The 22,533-nt window shown below is 38.7% G+C and overlaps 4 protein-coding genes across 7 annotated transcripts; 2 read left to right on the forward strand and 2 right to left on the reverse strand.

The window, feature by feature from the left end:
• Positions 1–4,575: 4,575 nt before the first annotated feature.
• LOC142620100 (uncharacterized) lies at positions 4,576–7,069 on the reverse strand. Its single transcript, XM_075793528.1, has 3 exons — positions 6,584–7,069; positions 6,091–6,296; positions 4,576–5,017 (listed from the first exon to the last, which is right to left on the reverse strand). Exons 1-3 carry the CDS (start codon positions 7,067–7,069, stop codon positions 4,576–4,578), a joined length of 1,134 nt encoding a protein of 377 aa, XP_075649643.1.
• Positions 7,070–10,277: 3,208 nt separating this feature from the next.
• Positions 10,278–12,484, forward strand: LOC142620887 (protein yippee-like At4g27745). Of its 4 annotated transcripts, none has more exons than XM_075794192.1 (4): positions 10,294–10,398; positions 10,908–10,949; positions 11,089–11,218; positions 12,055–12,484. In XM_075794192.1, exons 3-4 carry the CDS (start codon positions 11,126–11,128, stop codon positions 12,280–12,282), a joined length of 321 nt encoding a protein of 106 aa, XP_075650307.1. In that variant the 5' UTR covers positions 10,294–10,398; positions 10,908–10,949; positions 11,089–11,125; the 3' UTR covers positions 12,283–12,484. The 4 variants fall into 4 exon arrangements, with proteins under 4 accessions (XP_075650309.1, XP_075650307.1, XP_075650308.1 ...); XM_075794193.1 differs by lacking the exon at positions 10,294–10,398 and adding an exon at positions 10,507–10,583; XM_075794194.1 differs by lacking the exon at positions 10,908–10,949 and having other exon boundaries at positions 10,278–10,398.
• Positions 12,485–15,643: 3,159 nt separating this feature from the next.
• Positions 15,644–19,868, forward strand: LOC142619940 (uncharacterized). Its single transcript, XM_075793332.1, has 5 exons — positions 15,644–16,072; positions 16,183–16,391; positions 17,802–17,900; positions 18,246–18,319; positions 19,346–19,868. Exons 1-5 carry the CDS (start codon positions 15,742–15,744, stop codon positions 19,569–19,571), a joined length of 939 nt encoding a protein of 312 aa, XP_075649447.1. The 5' UTR covers positions 15,644–15,741; the 3' UTR covers positions 19,572–19,868.
• Positions 19,726–22,453, reverse strand: LOC142619939 (pentatricopeptide repeat-containing protein At5g39350-like). The gene has a single exon (XM_075793330.1). It carries the CDS (start codon positions 22,334–22,336, stop codon positions 19,799–19,801), a length of 2,538 nt encoding a protein of 845 aa, XP_075649445.1. The 5' UTR covers positions 22,337–22,453; the 3' UTR covers positions 19,726–19,798.
• Between the last annotated feature and the right edge of the window lie 80 nt (positions 22,454–22,533).

Here is a 22,533-nt window from a genome sequence, read left to right on the forward strand (position 1 = left end):
ATAATGTGTACCCGTCAGGTGAAGGAGACCTCAGCGCCTCTTCTCCTTAAAGGGTTCCGTTTGCCATCTCACCTTCCGAGGAGGAGGATGAGGATGAGGATGAAGATGTGGACGGGTTAGAGAATGATACGAGTGGAGGTTCAGACAGCGAGGAGAACGTTGAATCTCCTATTAACTTTGTTGTTAGCCCCGATGGCCTTAGGAAGTTCGTTCTCCCACCTACGTGGACGATCAATGATTTTAACTCTACCATTCAAAAAACTCACTTCAACACTTTACGTGAGAGGTATCAGATTCCTGTTGACATCTCCATCTGTCTACCCCTTAAATTGAAAAGTGCTATTACTATGGTGCTAAGGACGTCGGAGTGTATGAGCAAATGTTCAAGGCAGGATTCAGACTGTCTTTGAATGCTCTCCACCATCACTTACTCCAATACCTAGGTCTAGCCGTCACCTAGATTGCTCCGAATGCTTGGAGGATTTTCCTTGGTGCGGAGGTGTTGTACAGGGTTCTGAGTAAGGAGCGATGGCACTTAACCATGGAGGAGTTCTTCCACTGTTACCATCCTAGTGAGATCGTCAAATCCAGAGGCATCTTTAGCTTTTTTCCAAGGAAGTCGGTGCTAAGGCTAGTATACTAGACCCCTAACTCCAACCGAAATTGGAAGAACGATACTTCTTCATCTAGGGAGAAAACTGGGTGTGTCATCCTGATGAACGGGAAAAAATGCCCTTGGTTGATAGAACTTGGGGTATATTGCCCCCGTCTGGTAGGCGTCCGTTCATTTATTTAGTTTGTCTATTTATTTTACCCATTTGTAGTTTTTCAGTCTTACAATGTTAATATAACCGTCTCTTGTTGCAGCTCAGGACTATATAGTGGAGCTTCTTAGAGAAGATTTTTAACATCCCGTTAGAAGAAAGAACGTGGAAGAAGCTTGTCACCTTAGATACCTTGCATTGGTATTGCGAGGGTCCTGATTCTACGGACATTGCCCGTCGCTACAACGCACAAGCACACCAACATGAGTCCGTCGCTTATTCCTTTCTTTAATTGCTTTTGTAACTTTTGTCTAACTTTTTCTTTCCGTCCCCTTTGGTGTAGAAATGGAAGACGATAAGAGGAGAGCTTATATCCGTCAGCAAGCCGCTGCACAGGAGAAGAAGAAATAAGAGGAAGGCGTGCCTCCTACTTCAGGGACGGGCCTACTTAAACCATTCATGAAGAGAAAGTCGACGGACAAAGTTGACCTTCCTAACAAAAAGTCCAGATTGGTATTCACCATAACCATCAACGAGACGCCTCCAACCACCAAGCTACCCCATACCCCTCGTCACAAGGTTGAGAAAGGCTTGATGACGTCCAAAGGTCCCGTCGTTGAGCAGCGCCCCCCTCCTCCGCAAAGACTCACGATATGCTCTTGGGCAGCTCTCGTCCATCATTAAGGATGAGGATTATGAAGACCTGGGCAATCATGCAATAGAGGCCATAGGGGAAACTGACCTCTTCAGTTTGGCTTAGGTGCATAACTGTCTATTTTTCCTTTCCGTCCTCTTTCCCCCCGTCTCTTACTTACCCATATCTCTAATCTTGTATTTCACTTTCGCAGGGAGTGCTGATGATGAAGGGGCTAATGGACTATTGCATGGCTCGTGAGAAGTTGGTGGACCATCTAAAGGAGAAGGATGAGATAGCAGAGACGGAGCGTAATGAGCTTAAAGCCTCGTGGGAGGTCCAGGTCAAAAAACTTGACTTCTTGAGGAAGACCTTAAAGGAGACGGGGAATCAGGCCGAGGCGTTGAAGAAGGTGCTCAAAGACAAGGAAGGGGAGATATCTTCTTTGAGGGAGAAGGTCTGTCATGCCAAAGAGGACGGGAAGACGGAGTTTTGCAACTCCGATGGATTTCTTTCCGAGCTTGGCAGCTGCTATGTTGACGGTTTTAACAAGTGCCTCCGTCAGGTCAAGGCTCTTTTCCTGATTTGGAAGTGCCTCGGGTCTCTTTAGATAGTGTGGCCCAGACCCCAGCCAGGTTCGTCGAGTCCAAAGGCACGGACAAGCTTTTTGAAGCCAACGCCACTCCCGACACTCAGGGTGATGGGAGAGCCATTCCCTAGGACGTACAAGCTAAATTCGTTGCTGATGAGGCCAAGGCAGCTGAGAAAGTAATGGATGAGGAGGCTCCTGTAGACCAACCTTAGACTTTTGTAGTTTTTTTTTTATAATTATTTTGAGAACAATGGTTGTGTAATATTAACATTGCCCACAAGTTTTTTGGGTTTTTAAATTACAAGTTTATTTGCTCCCGTTTTATCTAAGAGATATTGCATCTTTTATCCATCGGCTTGAATGTTTGGACCATTCTTTTAGTTATTAATCAAAGAGTGATCCGTTTGCTTTGTAAGCGTGACTTAGTAGATTCTTAGGATGACCCTAGTCTGTCTATATCAAGGGCTAGACCATTCAGATAATCGTGGTCCGTTCACTTTCGTGTTTCAATAACTAATTCTAAATTATTATATTCTTCAAGGTACCCATGGGTCCGTCCACTTAAGGGCTTATATATAGTTTAGTGGGATGCGATGCGTCCATATAAGAACTTCTATATATTTGAGCGTCCCTTGGAACGCATCCGTCCACTTGATGACTTATATAATTTCCAAAGCATTTTTTGGAATGCCTCCGTTCACTTTGAGATAAAACCCAAAGGCATCCTTTGGGATGCATCCATCCATATGAGGATTTGAATAAATTTTATGTCATTCTTTGGGGATGCATCCGTCTAGTTAAGTACTTTAACAGGTTGCAAGGCACCCATTGGAACTACTCGTCCACTCTTGGACTTGTATAAATTTTAAGGCATCCTTAAGGATCACCTGTCCACTCAGGGACTTTAATAAATTGCAAGGCACCCCTTGGAATGTATCCGTCCACTTAAGGACTCAAAAATAAATTCTAAGGCATCCTTGAGGATGCATCCGTTCACTTATGGATATATATAAATTTCATGGCATCCCTTTAGGACGTGCCCGTCCACTTATGGACTTATATAAATTTTAAGGTATCCTTTTGTGATGTATCCGTCCGCTTATGGATGTATAGAAATATTAGGCTATCCCTTTAGGATGCGCCTGTCCTTTTGAGGACTTAGTCATAGATGCGGTTTTGTAGAAATGCATGACATATCTGAATAACTCCTCTTATTATGATAAATACGTGCATAAAAATTGTTCTTGAACGAATCAAAAGCTACCCTTTGGGCTTAAAAGTACTGTAGATAATAATAAAAAACTAGAAAGAAATAAACTAAAAATGAGAAGTGGTGGTCTGTATGTCGTTGTCTATTGGTAGTATTTCTTTAGGTGCTCAATGTTTCATGGATGATGCAACTTCTATCCGTCAAGTGCCTCTAAGTGATAGGTGTCTTTTCTTTGCCATGAAGTGATCCTGTAAGGTCCTTCCCAATTGGGTCCTAGCTTCCCTTGGGAGGGATCTCTTGTAGCACCCGTTACTTTCCTCAAGACGAGGTCTCCGTCTTGGAAGTCCCTGTGCTTGACTCTGGAATTGTAGTGCTTGGTCATGAGGTCTTGGTACCGTGCTAACCTTTATTTGGTTGCTACCCTAACCTCGTCTACTAGGTCCAGTTGTAGGCACATGGCTTTGCCATTCCTGTTCTCGTTGTGATTCTCCACCCTATAGCTTGTGAGTTTGACCTTAGCAGGGATAACGGCTTCGTTCCTATATGCTAGCCGGAAGGGAGTTTCTCTTGTTGGTGTCCTTGCCATCATCCAATATTCCCATAGTACACTTGGCAACTCGTCCAGCCATATAGCCTTTGCCCCCTCGAGCTGAGTCTTAATGATTTTGAGCAAGGATCGGTTCGTGACCTCAACTTATCCATTGGCCTAAGGGTGGACAGGTGAGGAGTAGTGATTCTTGATCCCCAGCTATGAGCAAAAATCCCTAAATAACTCGTTGTCAAACTGCTTTCCATTGTTTGAGACTAATACCCTAAGGATCTTGTACATGCAGATGATGTTTCTCCAAATGAAGCTTCGTATGTTTTTCTCCGTGATGGTAGCTAGTGCTTCAGCTTCCACCCATTTGGTAAAGTAATGTATACCGACCACTAAGAATTTTATCTGCCTTACCGCCGTCAAGAGTGGGTCCATGATATCTAACCCCCATTGAGCAAAAGGCCACAAAGCTGCCATCGGAGTGAGCTTTTTTATTGGTTTTCTGATGATATTGTCGAACCTCTGACATTTGTCGCAAGCTTTGACGTAGGCTTAGGCATCCTTCTACATGGTAAGCCAATAATATCCTGCCCAAATCAGCTTGTGCACTAGTGACCATGACCCCGAATGGTTCCCATAAATCCCTTCGTGAACTTCCCTCATGATGTAATCTGCTTCTTCAAGGCTCAGACATCTTAGGTACAGTTGAGAGAAGCCTCTCTTGTACAAGATGTCCTTTATTAAGACGAATCATGAAGCATGAACCTTCAGCTTCCTTATGGCCTTCTTACCGTCAGGTAGTGTGCCGTCTTTCAAGTATGAAACTATTGGTGTGGTTCAGTTACTGTTTGAGCCTATTTCCTTTACATCAATGCCCTCTATCAAAGATGAAAGTTGAACAAAAGAAAGTACCTCACTGAGGATCAACATGTGTTCCACTGATGCGGCCTTGGCAAAACGGTTAGTTTGCTTGTTCTCTTCCCTTGGGATTTGCTTGAACTTGGCCTGAAGGTTGACCATCCATCTCTTCACTTGCTTCAGGTATTTCTTCATCCGTTCACTTTTGCATTCGTAGTCACCGTTTACCTGACTTGTGACCACTTGAGAATTGTAATAAACAACCATACTTATGGCCTTTGTTGCTTTGGCGAGGTCCAGACCTGCCACTAAAGCTTCGTACTCTGCCTCATTATTGGCCGTAGGGAAATCAAGACGAACCATGCACTTGATCTTGTCCCCTTCTGAAGAGTGGAGTACTATACCTGCTCCCCCAGCTTGCCTGTTGGATGACTCGTTCGTGTGGATAGTCCATTGAAGATGCTCTTCTACCCTCTAGCCTTCCATATTAGTGAACTCCACGATGAAGTCAACAACTACCTGTCCCTTCATGGCACAGTGCGTGGGTAGTATGGTATGTAAAATTCGCTCAACTCGATTACCCATAATGCCATTGTCCAGCAGCTTCAAGATTACTCATTCCTCTTTGTATGGTTTTGTCTGTCAGAACAACTATAATGTGGGCTTAGAAGTATAGTTTGAGTTTGCGAGCTGCGGTTATTAAGGCGAAGGCTAGCTTTTCCATCGGGGGGTACCTCTTTTCTACGCCTCGGAGTGCTCAAATCATGTAATACACGGGCTTCTCTACCCTGTCTTCTTCTCTAACCAAGGCTGCACCGACGGCAGCTGAGGAGAAGGCTAGGTAGAGAAGTAGATCCTCTCCTAGCTTGGAAGGATTTAGCAATGGTGGGGAACAGAGGTATGCTTTCAGGTCTTTGAATGCTCGTTGAAATTCGTCCATCCACTTGAAGGATTTCTTCAATGTACGGAAGAATGGCAAGCATTTGTTCGTTGCCCTTGACACGAACCTGTCAATGTCGCTACCTTATCGTTGAGGCTTTAAACTTCCTTTATGTTCCTGGGTGGTGTCATCTCCATTATGGCTCAGATCTTGTTTGGGTTGACTTCGATGCCTCTCTGAGACACCATGAACCCTAGGAATTTTCCAACCTTTACCTTAAATGCACATTTGCTAGGATTGAGTTTCATGTTATAAGAGCAGAGGGTATCAAAGGTCTCTTTAAGGTCGTTTAAATGGTTGTCTTTCGATCGAATTTTTACTAGCATATCGTCTACATAGACTTGGACATTCCTCACAATCTGATGCGCAAACATTTTGTTCATGAACCTTTGATAGGTTGCACCCACGTTCTTGAGATCAAACGACATCAATTTGATGCGCAAGCTGGTGACGAATGAGGTCTCCTCCTGATCAGCCTCGTCCAGCTTCATATGGTTGTAACTAGAAATAGCGTCCATGAAGCTTAGCAATTGGTGTCTTGCTGTTGAATTTACCAGGACATTAAGCTCTCTTTAGGGCACGCCTTGTTTAAGTCCTTGGAGTCTACACACATCCTCCACTTTCTGTTCGCCTTCTTGACCATTACTATATTGGCCAGCCAGTCGGGGTAGTACACCTCCTTAATGAATTCTGCATCCTGCAATTTGCGAACTTCTTCTGCTATAGCCCTGTTTCGTTCCTGAGCAAACACCCGTTTCTTCTATTAAATAGGGGAAAGGAGGGTGACACATTCAATCTGTGAACCATGATTGAAGGGTCGATCTCGGGAATGTCCTTGTGGCTTCAGGAAAAGACATATTGGTTCTCCCTTAGAAATGTCGTGATTGCTTGGCGAATGAGAGGACTAGCGAAGGTGCCGAACCTAGTCGTCCGCTCAGGTTTGGAGTTATCAAGAAGTATCTCTTCCAACCCCTCAACGAGCTCTGCAACCATTCATTGCTCTTCTATGCTCATAGTCTATAATTGGTCATCCATCTCTAACATTACTATGTAGCACTCGCGTGCTGCCACTTGATCTCCATGCATCTCTCCTACTCCGTACTCTATTGGGAATTTGATCATCAAGTGATAGGTTGACATCACGGCCTTCCACGAATTGAGGGTGGGTCGGCCCAATATGGCATTGTAAGCAGATGAACAATCCACGACAACGAATGTGACATCCTTTGTAATTTGCCAAGGGTAATCACCGACCGTCACGGGTAATGTAACCACACCAAAGGGGTATACTTTTGTTCCCCTAAACCTGACGAGCGATGCATTGGTGGGTATGAGCCGTTCTCTCTCAATCCTCATCTGTTGGAACGCTAGGTAATAAAGGATATTAGCAAAGCTCCCATTATCAACTAGGACCCAGTGAGTATTGTAATCCCCTACCCGTATGCCAACAACAAGTGCATCGTCGTGGGGGTGGTGGAATCGTTGAGCATTTTCCTTTAAAAACCCAACTATAGGGTTGTCAACCCATGCCATCTTTGGAACGAAACTCGTCAACTAGACATTTTGAACCATCCTAAGGTAGGTTTTGCAGGCTTTCCTAGATGAGCTAGATGTTGCGGTGCCCCCTACAATAATTCTGATGTCCCCTAAAGGTGGCCTGGGGTGCTCGCCTTCCCTTCTAACGAACCTTTGTAGTTTTCCCTGTCTGATAAAGTCCTCGATTTGTTGCTTCAAGTCATAGCATTTAGATGTGTTGTGACCGTGATCGCAATGAAAACGACAATACTTGTCTCTAAACCTCTTGCTTGGATCCCTTTTTAACTTGTCTGGCCATGTGTAAGGTTGTATCATCCTTGATCTACATCAGGACCTAATCGATTGGGGCAGTCAGCGGGGTAAAGTTTAAAAACCTTCTAGAGGGTGGCTTGGAATGCCTATCCTCCCGTCAGTCTCCTGTTCTAGAGGTCTTCCGTCCTCACTCTTGCCGCGTGTCTTCTTGTCTGTCACTTTTCTTGGGCTTCTCCTCTCGAGCCATCAATGCATCTTTCGCGTTCATGTACTTAATGGCTCGGTAAAGCACATCTGACATGGTCTTCAGGTCGTTTTTGTATAAAAAGAACTAAAACTTTCCCTTTCGCAACTCATTGGTAAACGTAGCAACAAGTATCTTGTCATCAGCTTCGTCTATTGAAAGGGCTTCTTTGTTGAAGCGGGTTATGTAAGACCTCAGTGTCTCGTCCTCCTGTTGCTTAATGCTCATCAGGCATGTAGTGGACTTCTTATACCTGTGCCCCCCGATAAAGTGCGATGCGAACTACGCACTTAGCTCCTAAAAGGTACCGATGGAGTTATGTGTCAACCTGCTAAACCATATCCTTGCGAGACCCTTCAGCGTAGTTGGGAAAGCTCGACACATGATCTCATCCACAACACCTTGTAAGTGCATGAGGGTTTTGAATGACTTTAGGTGGTCCAAGGGATCCTTGGACTCGTCATAGGCTTCTACCTATGGCATACGAAATTTCGGTGGAAGGGGGAATAATGTGAGGGGTGCAGTAAAGGGCGAGTTCGTTCGGTGGACCAGCTCGTCAAGGTCGTTTGACACCCATCCCCTGAGAGCGTTCATTATGAAGTCCATCCTCTCCTTCATCATCTGCATCTCCGCGACCATGTGCGACGGAGCAGTATCTGTGACAAATGGCCTACTTAAGGCATTGTTACCTTCTGGTCCCTCTCTGTTCTGCCTATCGTTGGTGTGCTGAAGGCTGTGACCCTCCTGTTCTTCTTCCTAATTTCGGGGCTCGACGTCCATTTGGCCCAACTGTTCTTCTAGATCATAGTTTTGCTTTGTAAGGTGTTCTACAGCTGCTGCCAAAGTCTACACCTATCTTCCGAGGGCAGCGCTGCATGGTTCACTCTCCTGATTGTTTGTTGTTGCCATCGACCGTGTGAGTTCCATACAACTCTTTTGTTTAGAAAGTGGCAATATGGCTATCGCTTTCTCATAGACGACGCCAATTGATGATGCTAAAAATCGTCAGTAAGCTGAATGGTCCTCACGTGTCCTTGGTAACCTACGCGACCCAAATAAAAAGAAAGCCTTCCAAAGAGTACCGGTGTGATACCAGCCAAAAACCCTCCGAAGGTTAAATTAGAAAAAAGAATTTTCTATCACTCTAGAGTGCCAAAGCTAGGGTATTATTATGCGTACCTTGATTTGTGTGGGTTTTGGGGTTTTTATAGTAGTGTAGAGTCTTTCTTAATTTCTTGGTGGAGAGGATATTTCCTTGTAGGGAAGATCCTCATTAATGCTCATATTTCAAGGGATCATTTCCTTGTAGGGCTTCCCCTGATTGTGGTTGGGCGTAAAATGCAAGGTTTTTCCATATAAGGATTCTTGGAGGCCACTTAGTCCACGTAGGTGGCGTGTGGCTGTTGCCTGTTTCCATTGCATTCGTCCACATTAAAGGCTTCGTCCGCTTCAAGGAGTTTGTCCGTTCAAGACATGACTCCATATGCTGGTCTTTTGACTTGTTGGGCTGTCCAGACCGTCTATTACCATCACTTACACTTAAATTGGCAAATTGAATCCATCTAGTCTGGGATTTATCCCTATCAATCCTTATGTAGCTAAAAGATGGAGACCCAAATGATGCAGACTAAAAGTGGATCTTCAGGTCCTGATAAGAATTCGCCTAGAAAATATTCTGATAGTTTACTTGGTTGATCTATTCCTGAAAGCAATAAAAAGGTGTAAGAATGCTTGAGCTTTCAGTTGTCTTTTTAACTTGATGACATTAGGATGTGCAGATAGTTGTGACAAAGTTTGATCGCCTCAAAAGAGAGTGGTTAGGCTATTTGAATCAGCTCATTTTGTGTCCCCTAGAATTTTGCAATATGAAAGTGTCAAGTCAATTCAGCCATTGCATCGAAAATTCTTAATGTTTACTCAACAACTCAAAAGGAATTTCTCTTCTGCTTTTGCCCATTTGGCCTTTTCTATGCCTAGAAAGTCAAAACGCCTGTAGTTTTTCTCTTATTGTTTGCCAAATAAATAGAGAAGAACAATAATTATTTGCCTACTCATTCCAAACCCTCTTCTCTTTTTTTTTTTTTTCCTTTGTAAACTGTAAGATTTAACTTGCAATGCTGTGGATACCACTAATTTAATTTATAAACTTTATAAACTAAAGTGTCAACATTAAAATATAAATAAATTATATAATTAAGAAATTAATTTATTATATTATTAATATGACACCAACAAAATTCATTATCATATCAATTTATAATTGTTTTCATAGTAAAATTTGCACAACTTTCTTTCACATTTTTCATATAATTAAAAAAAAATTATTAAGACAAGCTTTGTTAGATTAATATGTACTCCTTAAGTTGGTAAAAGACTAAATTATAAATTACATCCTCTAACTTTACTTATTCTCAATTTAGCCATTTTTTTTTCATTTTAGTCTTTAACTTTAATATGTTCTTAATTTATATGTTTAATTCCATCCGATCTCACCATTAGTTTTAGTACTATTTTAACTTTCCAAAATGGCATCTTTTTTGAACTTGCAGTTGTAGATTGCACAAAAAGACTCTACCAAAAATAAATCTTAAAAGATATATAATTTATAATTTTTATTCCCAGTAAAATTTACTCGGAAAAAAATAGAAACATGTACGTGTGAAGGGCAGGTAAGCTCGCGCGTGAGCCTTGTCCCCTAACTAAGTCCACAGTAGAATTAAAGAATCATATCTCTCTTTCTCTCTCTCTCTCTCTTTCTTTTTCTTAAGTTCACCGAATCAAACTCTAATTCTAGAGAGCTGCCACCGTGAATCTGAGTCAGACTGGTCAGGTGAGCACAGAAAATAGAAACAAAAATAGAAAATTTATCTTTCATATCTATCTAATTTCTAATCATTTTATTTTGTATTGTATTGATTGACTTGTAATAAGTTAAGAGCAAGAATTCTAAATTTCATTCTCTAAGCAAGGAATAAAAAACACTTCCTTAAATTAATACCTGATTTTACAGCTCAGGTTCTTATCCATTTTACATTATCATTTTCATTCATTTCTTTAATGGGTTTTCCTTTGTCCCTTCTCTTTCCATAGATTTTTTCTTAAAGACTTCAACTTTTCAATCGGTGCTATTTAAAAAAACCAACTTTTTTTTTTTTATGTAATCCAATAATTTAATTTGTACAAATTTTTTTTCATGTTCTTGTTGTTTACTCTTTGATACTAATTCTGTCACTGTCAGACCTTAATATCTTATATGGAATCTTTACTCAACCTTGTATAACCCAACTTTGGTTTAGTCTTGCACGCTAACAACCCCTTCTGTGTTCTTATATTTCTCAGACTTTTGGGTCATCATCATTTCATCATTTGAGCTTGTTGTAGGTAAAGAAGTGTTTTGCTTTTTCCTCTTTTTTGCATCCTTATTGGTCTCACAGAATTGTAGTCTAAATTGGGTTTCATCCACCTAAGCTTTTTTATGTTCTCTGTGTTCTTGACTCTTTTTGGGTTTCTGGGTTGGCAGGTATATTGGTCTTTGGAGCTGAAAAATTTGTTGGTTAATGGCTGAATTGATAGGGCCGCGATTGTACAGCTGTTGTAATTGTCGGAACCATGTTTCACTTCATGATGATATAATTTCCAAGGCTTTTCAGGTGAGTATGCTTGAAAACCCTTATTCCAATGTTTTCTTTTTGGTTATAATATTATTCTTGGTTTTAAAGTGACTGTAGAAGATTGTTCTTGAAATTTATGAGGAACCCATGAATGAAAAACTCAAAATTTGCATATACCAACTCTTGATTTACCAAAAAAGGAAAGAATAAATGTAAGAATTCTTGGATTAAGGAACAAATCATAAAGGAAGAAAGGATCTATATTGAATTTAGACCCCAACAAAAAGAGCAAAGAGAGAGAATTGAACTCAGAACTTCTTTTCCTTTTTTGGGTAAATTGGTTTAATTGACACTGATAGTTTTTCAGCTTCACTACAAAGTACACTCAGGAAATAAGAGCAGCTCAGTACTTCACCAACCAAAACAAGAACAACTGGCAACTGGAACACTGCAATTTTAACCATGTTTATAATAACCTGTAGCACAACAAAGTAGCTATATATCCAAAAATTCCTAGGGGTAACAATAATCACCCTGTAAGAGCCTTCCTTTGCAATGCCATTATGCCAATCCCCTTCGTACTAACTCTGATATAAGCAAGGCTTGTGTCCTGTTTCACACAACCAGATCAAGCCTTATGTCTAGTGCTCCCAGTTCCCTCCAATAGCATGCTACTCTATCATTTCATAAAACAAAATTCTGATTGTTTTGGCTGATTTATGTTTGGTGTTATCAGTGCCATTTTCATATCTTGTATCAAAACTCCAATCAATGTTTCTATTTTTGTTCTTGAATGTTTGTGTTAATGTTGACTGTGGTAATAAGTTTTGGGCTTATTTTTGGTCCAACATTATTTTCCATAATTTTGTTATTAGGGAAGAAATGGCCGAGCTTTTTTGTTCTCCCACGCAATGAACATTGCGATAGGGCCAAAAGAAGATAGGCATCTCATGACTGGTCTCCACACTGTAGCTGATATCTTTTGTGCTGATTGCAATGAGGTGTTGGGTTGGAAGTATGAACGAGCTTATGAGGCAACACAGAAGTACAAGGAAGGAAAGTTCATATTGGAGAAGTCAAAGATTGTTAAGGAGAACTGGTAGCATTTTGTTAGGGGGTCCTCAACCCATTCCTTCCAGCACTGATGTTTACTTTCTAGCGGTACATGTTCATCTTGTACAGGAAGCTCTCACCCATTTGCAAATGTCATTGTTTCTTATTGTTCATTTGTGCGATGTGCTTATCTCTGGAATTTGTAATTTGAGTATTCAAATTCTGTGTTAATAAAATCACGGTATTGTTCAAGTGTGCAGTTTTTTTTTTTTTTTTTTTTATTATCTGATATGGATTTTTAGATATAAAACTCTAGCCGGTTCTGTTTAGTTTTTTAAAAGGCCAAAGAGAAGAAAATTTGGTGTCTTGCAAAGTGTTTGGGGGTTAATCTTAGTCCTTAAAAAGTCTGTCTATTCAAATAAGCATAGTAATGCAGTAACACATTGATTTGGAAGGCTTGTAACAGCAAAAAAAAAATTAGATCTAACAATGTGCTATGGTTGAAAGCATGTTCTAGTGGAGCTGCTTTTCAGGTTTTTATTTCTATGGTATCTCTTTTCAGCTAGATGTTTGGTAATGTGAACAGAATATGCAACTTTGCTTGCATATATACCCTAACTGCAGATACCATCTGCACGCAAAGCATGCTTGATATGTCTTTCTTTCCATCACCATGGCCATTTCCATGTCTACCTGATTCTGTAAGCTTATTATGTTTTTTGTAAAATTACAAGGTCATTTACATGAATGGTTTCTGTTCAGTCGCTTTATACAATTTGAAAGTGACACCATTACTTTCTGATATAAGCATGGTTGTTTTCCTATCTACCTTTTGTTTTCCTATCTACCTTTTTGTTAAATCTTAATGGTTAATTATTTGCAGGTTTGAGTATGAGAATCGGTGTCTCTATAATTGAAGGTAAAACAGCTTACCAATCACCTCTTTTAAACCCCCATCCTCATGCACCCTATAGAATTTCATCATTCTTAATGAAATGAAATGAAATTGAAACGGCATACCAATCACCTCTTGATCAATTAATATTTAGTGGATATCCAAAGATATAGCCATGGTAACAAGGAAATAAACCTATTTTCACAATGAGCAATGGTTATCACACACTGTACACATATGCTTTTAAAAAAAACTAAAATCTTGACTTGAAATCAGTTAAAAACAAAGCGGGTGTGTGAAGTCATGATTTCAATTAAAAACAAAGCTTGTGTGTGTAAAATTATTTTCCTCTCACAAATAAAGAAACAGCATGTTTGAAATATGATATACAACTTTATTACTATTTCTTGTGTGTTTTATTAACTTACACTTTAATTATTCCATTAAAACTGGCATACAGCTTGCTTTGTGCATCAATGGATAAACAGCCTGTAACTTTAATAAATGAAGGAGCTTAAAGCTAATAAACAGAAATATATATATATACACACACACACACAGCCACCAAACAAAAGAGAAAAAAAAAAAAAAAAAAAACCTTTAATTTGAAAATTTGACATGAACAAATAGCAATCAAGTCCAGTAAATAAGAATGATGGGTATATTTTTAACTTAACCTTTCAATTTTCTTCTTCTTCTTCTTTTTAAATTATTTATAAAAATAAAAATAAAAATAAAAACCGAAAAGTTTGGAGAACAAGCTGCAAGAAAAGGTCAGAGAACAAGTTGCATGAGTTGTTTATTCTTCATTTGGCTGGTAAGAAAAGAAGCACCTAAAAAGGGCAGGGAAGAAAAGAAAATAAATTAACAATCTGACTCTAAAGATTCTCTACCACAACCATCTCAAAAACAAATTTTAGAAAATAATAAATAAATAACTCACACAAACACACACAGTGGGTTATTTTCCTTGGTCCATTCTGAATTTGTTGACTTGTACTGATTCTTTTCTTTTCTTTTTTATGTAAAGATTAGTACTGAATTTAAAACCTTGTAGGCATGTACTAGGAAGAATTATGCTGGTCCACTATCATTTTCTAATGTCAATAATGGTATATGCCTCCTAGCTTTTTTATTGCAGGAATATAATTATATATTTATTCAATTTTTTGTTAAACTAAATAAATTATTTATTCACAAGCTTGATTAATTTATTCATTTTTCATATATAGTAACACCATGATTAATTATTTTTTGGACCCATTTACAATTCTATACTAATAATTAATAATTAATAATTAATAATTAAATTATAGTTGAATATATATTCAAGTTAATTAAATAAAATGGTTTTTGTTTATAATAATTATATTCACCAATCTTATATTATTAAAAATTATATATACTTCTTACAAAATTTGACTATCTATATATTCTCAAAAAAAAAAAAACTATTTGTATTATTAATAAACTACAAATAATAATTTTATACCTTTTTCTAAGAGAAAAAAAAAAAACAATAATTTGATACCTTATTGTTTAATCATATCTATAGATAATATTCAAACAAATTAAGTCATAATCCTCTTAAAATATGTCAACTGATGATGAAGATGATATACACACACACACCAATACACCAGTCAATTTTTGGTGTAAGCAGGGATTAAACTCTAAATCTTTTATTCAATCATAAAAAAATTTACCAGTTGAATTATTTGGAACCCATGACTAGTGCTATATTTGATTGGGGGGAAAAAGCCAAAGATGGAACAGGGGGATAAAAAATATGTATTTTCCATTATTTAGTTAAGAAGAGAAAATGGAGTGAAAGGAGAATGGGTGGGTGATTTGTCCTCTTGGAAATAATCTCCCCAAAATGGGAGAAATTATTAGGTCCATCGGGAGGACTATTGAAGTGGTTCTCCCAAATCCCAACCAATGAAATAATGTCACTTATATAAATGTGTGAGTTAGATTCTTAATCAACACAACAATTAATAAATAAATAAAAATCACTAGGTGATGTCACATTTGCATAAATGACATCGTTTTATTAGGTTTTTTTTTTTTAAAGAGTTTCAACCTATAGCACCCACTCTTGATAATAACTCTTTATTATCAGATCAAGACACTAATAAATTTTTGGTGTATATGATAATTAAATCTCAAATATCTAATTCAACCATAAATTTTTTTACCAATTGAACTAATTAAAATGACCACTTTAAGAGGGTCTAATAATTTCTCTTGAAGGAAAAAAAGTAGATATAAGGATAAAAAGACATTACTATAAATATAATAAAGATATAACAATAATTTAATTTCTATCATTTTTTTTCCATCCCTTCTAAGCTACTACTAAACACTTATTAATGGTAAAAAAAAAAAAAAAAAAAATTCATACTCCTACTTTTCCATACATCAAACTCATCACTTTAATATTTGTAGCTTTCAACGGAGAAAGAATACGCTGTCGTTTTAACTCGTTAAAACACAAAAAGCTACGTTTCAACAAACCACAACAAAAAAGAAAAAAAAAAATCATTTTCCACAGAAACAAACAGCAACGAAAGCGAGAGCGAGCGAGCGAGAGAGAGAGAGAGAGTGAGAAATGTACCTGAAGAAGGCGCTGTGGGCGGAGGGACTATTATCTCCGAAACCATCGCCGGAATCAGAATCACAACCGCAACAGCAGCAGCAGCAGCAGCAGCAACCGCCGCCGGAGATGGCGGTGCAGGAGCTAGTGAACTCGCTGAACCGGCAGAGGCTCTACCGCGAAGTCACTCTCGCTCTCAAAACCGGCCTCCGCGACGCCCGCGCCGAGTTCTCCTTCCTCCGCCTCCGCGGCCTCCGCAACCTCCTCAAGTTCCTCCGATCCGTCGCCGAGTCCGACTCCACCGTCCACCTCTTCTGCCAGACTCAGTCCCTCCCTGAACTCCAAGGTTATAACAACAACAACGACGACGTCGTCTTCTTCAATTTCATCTTTAACTAACTAATTAACTAACTTTTTTTTTCTGTTAAAAAAAAAAAAAAAAAAAAAAAAAACCAGTGGTTAGGGCTGTGTTTAAGCACTCGTTGAAAGAAAGGGAAGAAGAGGAAGTGGAGAGTATAGATCACATATATGAAGGTGTTGAGGCTTTGAAGATAACGAGTCCGTCTACTGATGCTGAGGTGGCACTCGCGCTTCGAGTTTTGGAAGGTTGTTGTTTGCTTCATAGTGAGAGCACTGCTTTGGCCCATCAACATAACGCTATTCAGGTCTCTATCTTTCTATATTCATCTTAATTTTTCATGATTTGTTACATTCCCAGTTTTTAATTAATACCCATTTAAAAAAAATATATCTAATCTTTATGCTCCTATTATCTTGTGCATTAGCTCATTCAAAAAAAAAAAAAAAATTTTTGAATGCTTTATAGTGAAACTCATTTAGGAAGTGCATCCATGATATGGATCCAAATGATTGATTTGGCAAATTCTTAATGGTTCACATCTGAATAATGCTAGAGATACAAATTATTTTACAAAATTTTTTACAAACTATGGTGAATGATTATTGGTAAATGAAAAAGTGATATTAATGATGGGTCTAGATAAAAACCAATAAAATGTTGTGAAATATCTGTGGCTATAGCATTACTTGTTCTCATCTGGGTCCACCGGTAACACCACCCGCCACATTAGCAGTTTGTAAAATAGTTTGTGGCTTTAGCATTTTGCTTATTTTTATGGTATAATGGAGTCACTGTTCAATGTTCAACCAGTGTGACAATGTTACTGTCATTATCACTGTCATGTGTAAGTGTAACTCTGTTACTTGTAGAGGTTATATGATAATTTTTCTTGTGTCTGTAAAGTTTATCCTTGACTATTGAACACTCTTTTCTTCAATGTATTGTCTTGGGGAAACCCTACATTACTAGTTCTCATTTGAGTCCACCGTTAACACCACCCTCCACATCAGTAGTTTGTAAAATAATTTGTGGCTTTAGCATTTTCCTTATTTTTGTGGTATGATGGAACTGCTCAATGTTCAACCAGTGTGACAATGTTACTGTCATTCTCACTGTCATGTGTAAGTGTAACTCTGTTACTTGTAGAGGTTATATGTTAATTTTTCTTGTGTCTGTAAACTTTATCTTTGACTATTGAACGCTCTTTTCTTCAATGTATTGTCTTGGGGAAACCTTGCATTCCTCTTGTGCCTTTCTGTTTAACCAGTGAAATTTGTATTGATTGCCCAATGACCTATAGCTCAAATGACACTTTCTGCTCCCTATAACGATGAGATTGTTGGTGAGATCGTGGTTTCAAGAACCACTAATGCGTATGTAACTTTAAAAAGAAAGGTCGTACTTAATGCACAGAGCTCCCACTTTTGCGGGATTTTGGAGAGGTCATGGTAGGCAGCCTTACCCCCAATTTTGTTTGGAGAGGCAGATTCCCGTAAATGTAACTTACCAATTTAAAAAATATATATATATATATAGTCATAACAGTCAATTTTTTTTTTTGGTTCTGTTCTTGGCTGTTAATTATTTGCCAATGTTGATGGGAGTTAGAGTTTGCAGTATATGAATGTGTGAATTCTTTTATTCTTTTATAATTTTTTTTTATAATTGTCAGAATTCTTAATACCAAACTTAGATCTAATTTTCTATTATGCAGGTGTTAATGAACATATTATCAACTCGTGGAGTACTTGAGCAAGGTGCATGCTTAGATGCTTTAGTCTCAATAATGTTGGACTCATCAGCCAATCAAATGGTATTTCACTATTTTGACTCTTATTTTACTGTTCATTTGTTATGGATTAGAATTTTTGTTTTGGCCAAATAATGATATGTCTTCTTGTAGCTGGCTTCTAATGATAATTAATTGTACCTTCTTTTGATGGTTTTGTTTCAGTTGATCAAAGTTTAATCCTTATTTTGTTGTTTCTTCTACCTATTGCTGTATGGCCTTAATATTTGTTCAAGTATGCTCAAGAGAGAAGATGAGTTTCTAGAGTGAGGCTCATAATATTTAGTAAATCAAGGTCACCTTACCAGCCATACAATGGCCTTAATATTTGTTCAACATGTGTTGTGTACTTTGTTCCTTATTTTCTAGGAATTTGAGGCATGTAATGGTATCGAGGAAGTTGCAGAGCTCATAAGAGACAAACAAGTGGATGAAAATCTCAGGTAATTTCTTTTGTCCTGCTTCACTTTAATGCTTGTAAACACCTTACCATGCAATATGATGGTTCCTCTCTGATGGCAAAATCAAATCGCTTTTACTTTCAATATAAACCATGTTCTATATTTCTAATTTGAAACATATGGTAACAACTTATTAGCTGGCCCTGCTGGTTTGGAATATTCTATGGAAAAATTTCAAAGAAGTATGTTAAACTTTCTTTACTTCAACTTGAAGTTTTCTCTAATGCTAGCTTCCATGCCCCCTTTTTTTTTTATCTTCTCACAGTGCTTGGGTGAATGTATCTTCCTTATCCTTTTTTTTTCACCTTAAAAGAGTGGTCAATAATTTTAATCTTTGGAATTGGCACTTTTGTAACCATTTTTTGTTCTGGTTTCCTTTTCAAATGATTGTGTTTTTATATGGTTAAATTTGTAGTCTTGTAAGCAAGTTGAGAAGAGACCAATTTATAGAGACCAATTGTGTCTCTAATCGAGTGTTAGGGAGACAGAGAATTGTCTTGAGAATGCAAAATGAATCTGACAGTAGAGCTGTCAGGGAGACGTAGAATTGGGCAACATGGGACATTTGCCCAAAAACAAGTTCCAACTATGTGCAAATTTCTTTGGAATTACACTAGCGTAACCTTTGAAGTCCTGTACAGAGTCGCCGCATGATTGCATGCTTGCAGTATTTACTGCCTTTTCCTAGACTACCCTTTTTGTTTTCGTTTTGTTGTGAGGTTAAAGCCATTTCAACTTGACTCTTCGCCTAAACATAGTATTGATCTAAAAAATAAATTCTTGTCTTTTTCCTTTGTCCATACCTTGGTTCATTTGATTAGGTAAGCTGTGTTGGAGGGAACTCTCATCATTAAGACCTTTGAATGTGCCTATTATTGACATGTGGGTAGTAGTTGATTTACAGCTCATTAATTCTTCACTATCTCTCTCTTTTTTTACCCCCTTGTCTGTTTTATTTCTTACCAATTCAATACACGGTGATAAGAAATATCTTTTTCCTGTGATTAGGTTGAAATGTGGTGAGTTCTTGTTGCTACTCATAGGGCATGTAAATGGGAGGGAAAGGCCTCCGTTGGCAGCCATACATGAAGATATAAGGCGACTTCTAGGAGAGAAATCTGCTTCCTTGATATGGGCAGCCAGTCAATTTGGCTCAACACTTGATCCGAAGGAAAGACTGACTGCTTTACATATCCAAGCTCGCAGGGTGCTTGAGTCACTGGACCTGTACTGAATCTTAGCTTATGAATATTGCTGTAGATAATGCCGTTACTCAGTGGCATTTCCAACAAATAGAAAATGCACCGTTATTAGCCAGTCCTCTTTTTCCTCCCAAGCCGAAACTTGTTTTATTATTGGGTTAAAGGCATCGAGGAAGAATATTTCAGAAAGTTATGTTTAGATATTTATATTTTGTATGATACAACATAGAGCACCAAATCTTATTTTATTTAGCTGCACTTAAACAGAAATTGTAAACCCTCCTTTCATGTGAATAATCAAATTATTTAAAGTATAGTATATTTCCTCTGCTCGCTTGTGTGATTTGTCACTTGCAAGAAACACATGAATCTCATCTCTATCTTCAATCCAACTGCATCCTGGGCTCTTTTGCATTCTTCTATCATTCATAATCTGTCTTGTTTTAGCTAGGTCATCCCATCTCCCTGCATGAGCATATAACTTTGCTAATAGAATATAGTTTGCAGTATTATGTGGTTCCAACTCTATGAGCTGTTCTGCTGCAATTTCTCCTAATGCAACATTACCGTGAACTACACATCCTCCAAGCAAAGCACTCCACATCACCAAATCAGGTTCCATGGGAATTTTCTTTAAAAGTTCATAAGCATCATTAAGCTGGCCTGCACGACTAAAGAGATCAACCATACATGTATAGTGTTTCAATGTGGGTTCCACATTGTAATATCCCATCAGATCAAGGAATTCATAACCTGATTCAACTGATCCGGCATGGACACAGGAAGAAAGAACTGATAGGAAAGTCACATTATCTGGTCTAAAACCATCTTCCAACATTTTACGAAACAATGCAATTCCCTCCTGCCCATGTCCATGCATGGCATATGCAGTAAGCATGGCATTGTGAGAAACCAAATTAGGTTTCTTGATCCTGTTATAAGCCAGCTTCGCATTCTTTATACTTCCACATTTTGCATACATGTCCAAAAGTGCTGCTCCAATGTGGATGTCCGAGTCATAATCCAATCTGATTGAATGTGCATGAACCTGCTTACCTCGCTCAATTGTAGCCAACCTTGCGCACGCCGGTAAAATGATTCCAACTGTGTAAATATCAGGTCTCAAATTTGATTTCTGCATTTCAGTGAACAATTTCATGGCTGAATCATAATGTTCATTTTCCACACAGCCGGCAATAATACCATTCCATGTATATACATTTGGGTCAAAACCATCTCCTTTCATTTTTTGAATAAGATCATGAACACGTTCTTTCTCATTACAGTATGCATAGCCTGAGATTAAGGCATTCCAAGTTGGTGTGTCCCTTTCACTTACTGCATCAAAAGCCACCTGAGCAGCCGCTAAATTGTGGCATTTACAGTACATTTCTACCAAAGCTCCACCCACAAAGGTGTTAGATTGCAGACCTCTAACAATGGCCTGAGAATGTATTTCCTTCCCTTGTCTCAAAGAAGCCATATCAGCACAAGCACTAAGAATGCTTCCTAGAGTGAAGGAATCAGGTTCAAACCCTTCCATCAGTAAATCTCGAAACATGCTCAAAGCTTCATCATACATGAAGCTATCTGCATACCCTGAAATCATCGAGTTCCATGAAATTATATCCTTCTCATTGCCAGCTAGCTTCATCTGATCAAACAGCTCCTTGGCCTTTGAGATATCACCATTCTCACAATACCCAACAATCATTGTATTATATGACACAACATTTTTCATTGAAAACTTAGAAAATAACTTGAAAGCAGTTCCCATATCAGCACACCTCCTATACACATCAACTAATCCATTCACGACAAAAGGGTTAGACATAAACCCATGTCTTATTATATAGCCATGGAGTTCTTTGCCAAGACTTAGCTTTTCTAGTCTAGCGCAAGCTGGAAGAACACTTGCTAGGGTTCGTGCATTTGGTTCAATTCCAGCTGCTTGCATTTGGTAAAGCAGTTCAATTGCTTCTTCATCATAGCCATTCTGCGAAAACCCCCCAATGACTGCACTCCAAGAAATAAGATTGGGCATCGAATCCTCCGAAGACATTCTTTTCAAAAACTCCAATGCCTCATAAACCATCCCATTGGCAGCACAAGCCGTGACAATAGAATTCCATGAAACACGGTCCTTCTTGGGCATCGTTGCTAAAACCTTCTTGGCATCATCTAAGCTTTTACATTTGCCATACATATCTATCAGAGCATTACCCACATAAATATTTGAAGCAAACTGATACTTCACTACAATCCCATGTAATTGTCTTCCTAAGTCTACTATCCCAAGACCACTACAAATCTTAAAGACCACCGGAAACACGAAAAACTCCAAGCCAATATGTTCAAATTGTAATTCTTGATAAAGCAAAAATGCTTCCTCAAAGAATCCGTTATCCACATACACACTGAGAATGGCATTCCAAGAATACAAGTTTCTCAGCGGCATTGTTTCAAACAACAAATATGCAAATTCCAAACACCCACATCTTCCATACATTTGAAGCAACTTGGTTTCTACAAACTCATGCCCATGAAACCCAGTTTTAAGTGAGTGGGCATGTATCTGTTTTCCTAAACTTGGGCATTTACAAGATTCTAGAATTGAAGCATATGTGTTTGAATCCACTGGTTTATCAAGCATGGAGAGGTGGGTGTGCAAGGGTTGGTGGGTTAGTTTAGGCCTCTGAAAGGAGAGGCTAGTGGTTTTGTTAGGCCTGTTGGAACCAAGTGGCTGTGGTGGTAATGGTGGTAGGTGAATGATGGGTTCCAATGATTGGGTCGGCATTTTGGCTTTGGCTGCGGCTGTGAAGTGAAAAGAGAAAGATGGTAGTGGGCAACTGGGTCTGAAGGATAGTGATGTGCCTCTGCTTCTTACTGTTACCAGTTAGTCTGTCACCACATATTTGTGGATAGACCTCGCAAACAGGTCGAGCTACTCAGGTTACATAAAACCAAATTGAATGGGGGACAAAGACCACTTCA

Source organism: Castanea sativa, chromosome 12, assembly GCF_040712315.1.
Source record: "Castanea sativa cultivar Marrone di Chiusa Pesio chromosome 12, ASM4071231v1".
NCBI classification, from domain to species: Eukaryota; Viridiplantae; Streptophyta; class Magnoliopsida; order Fagales; family Fagaceae; genus Castanea; species Castanea sativa.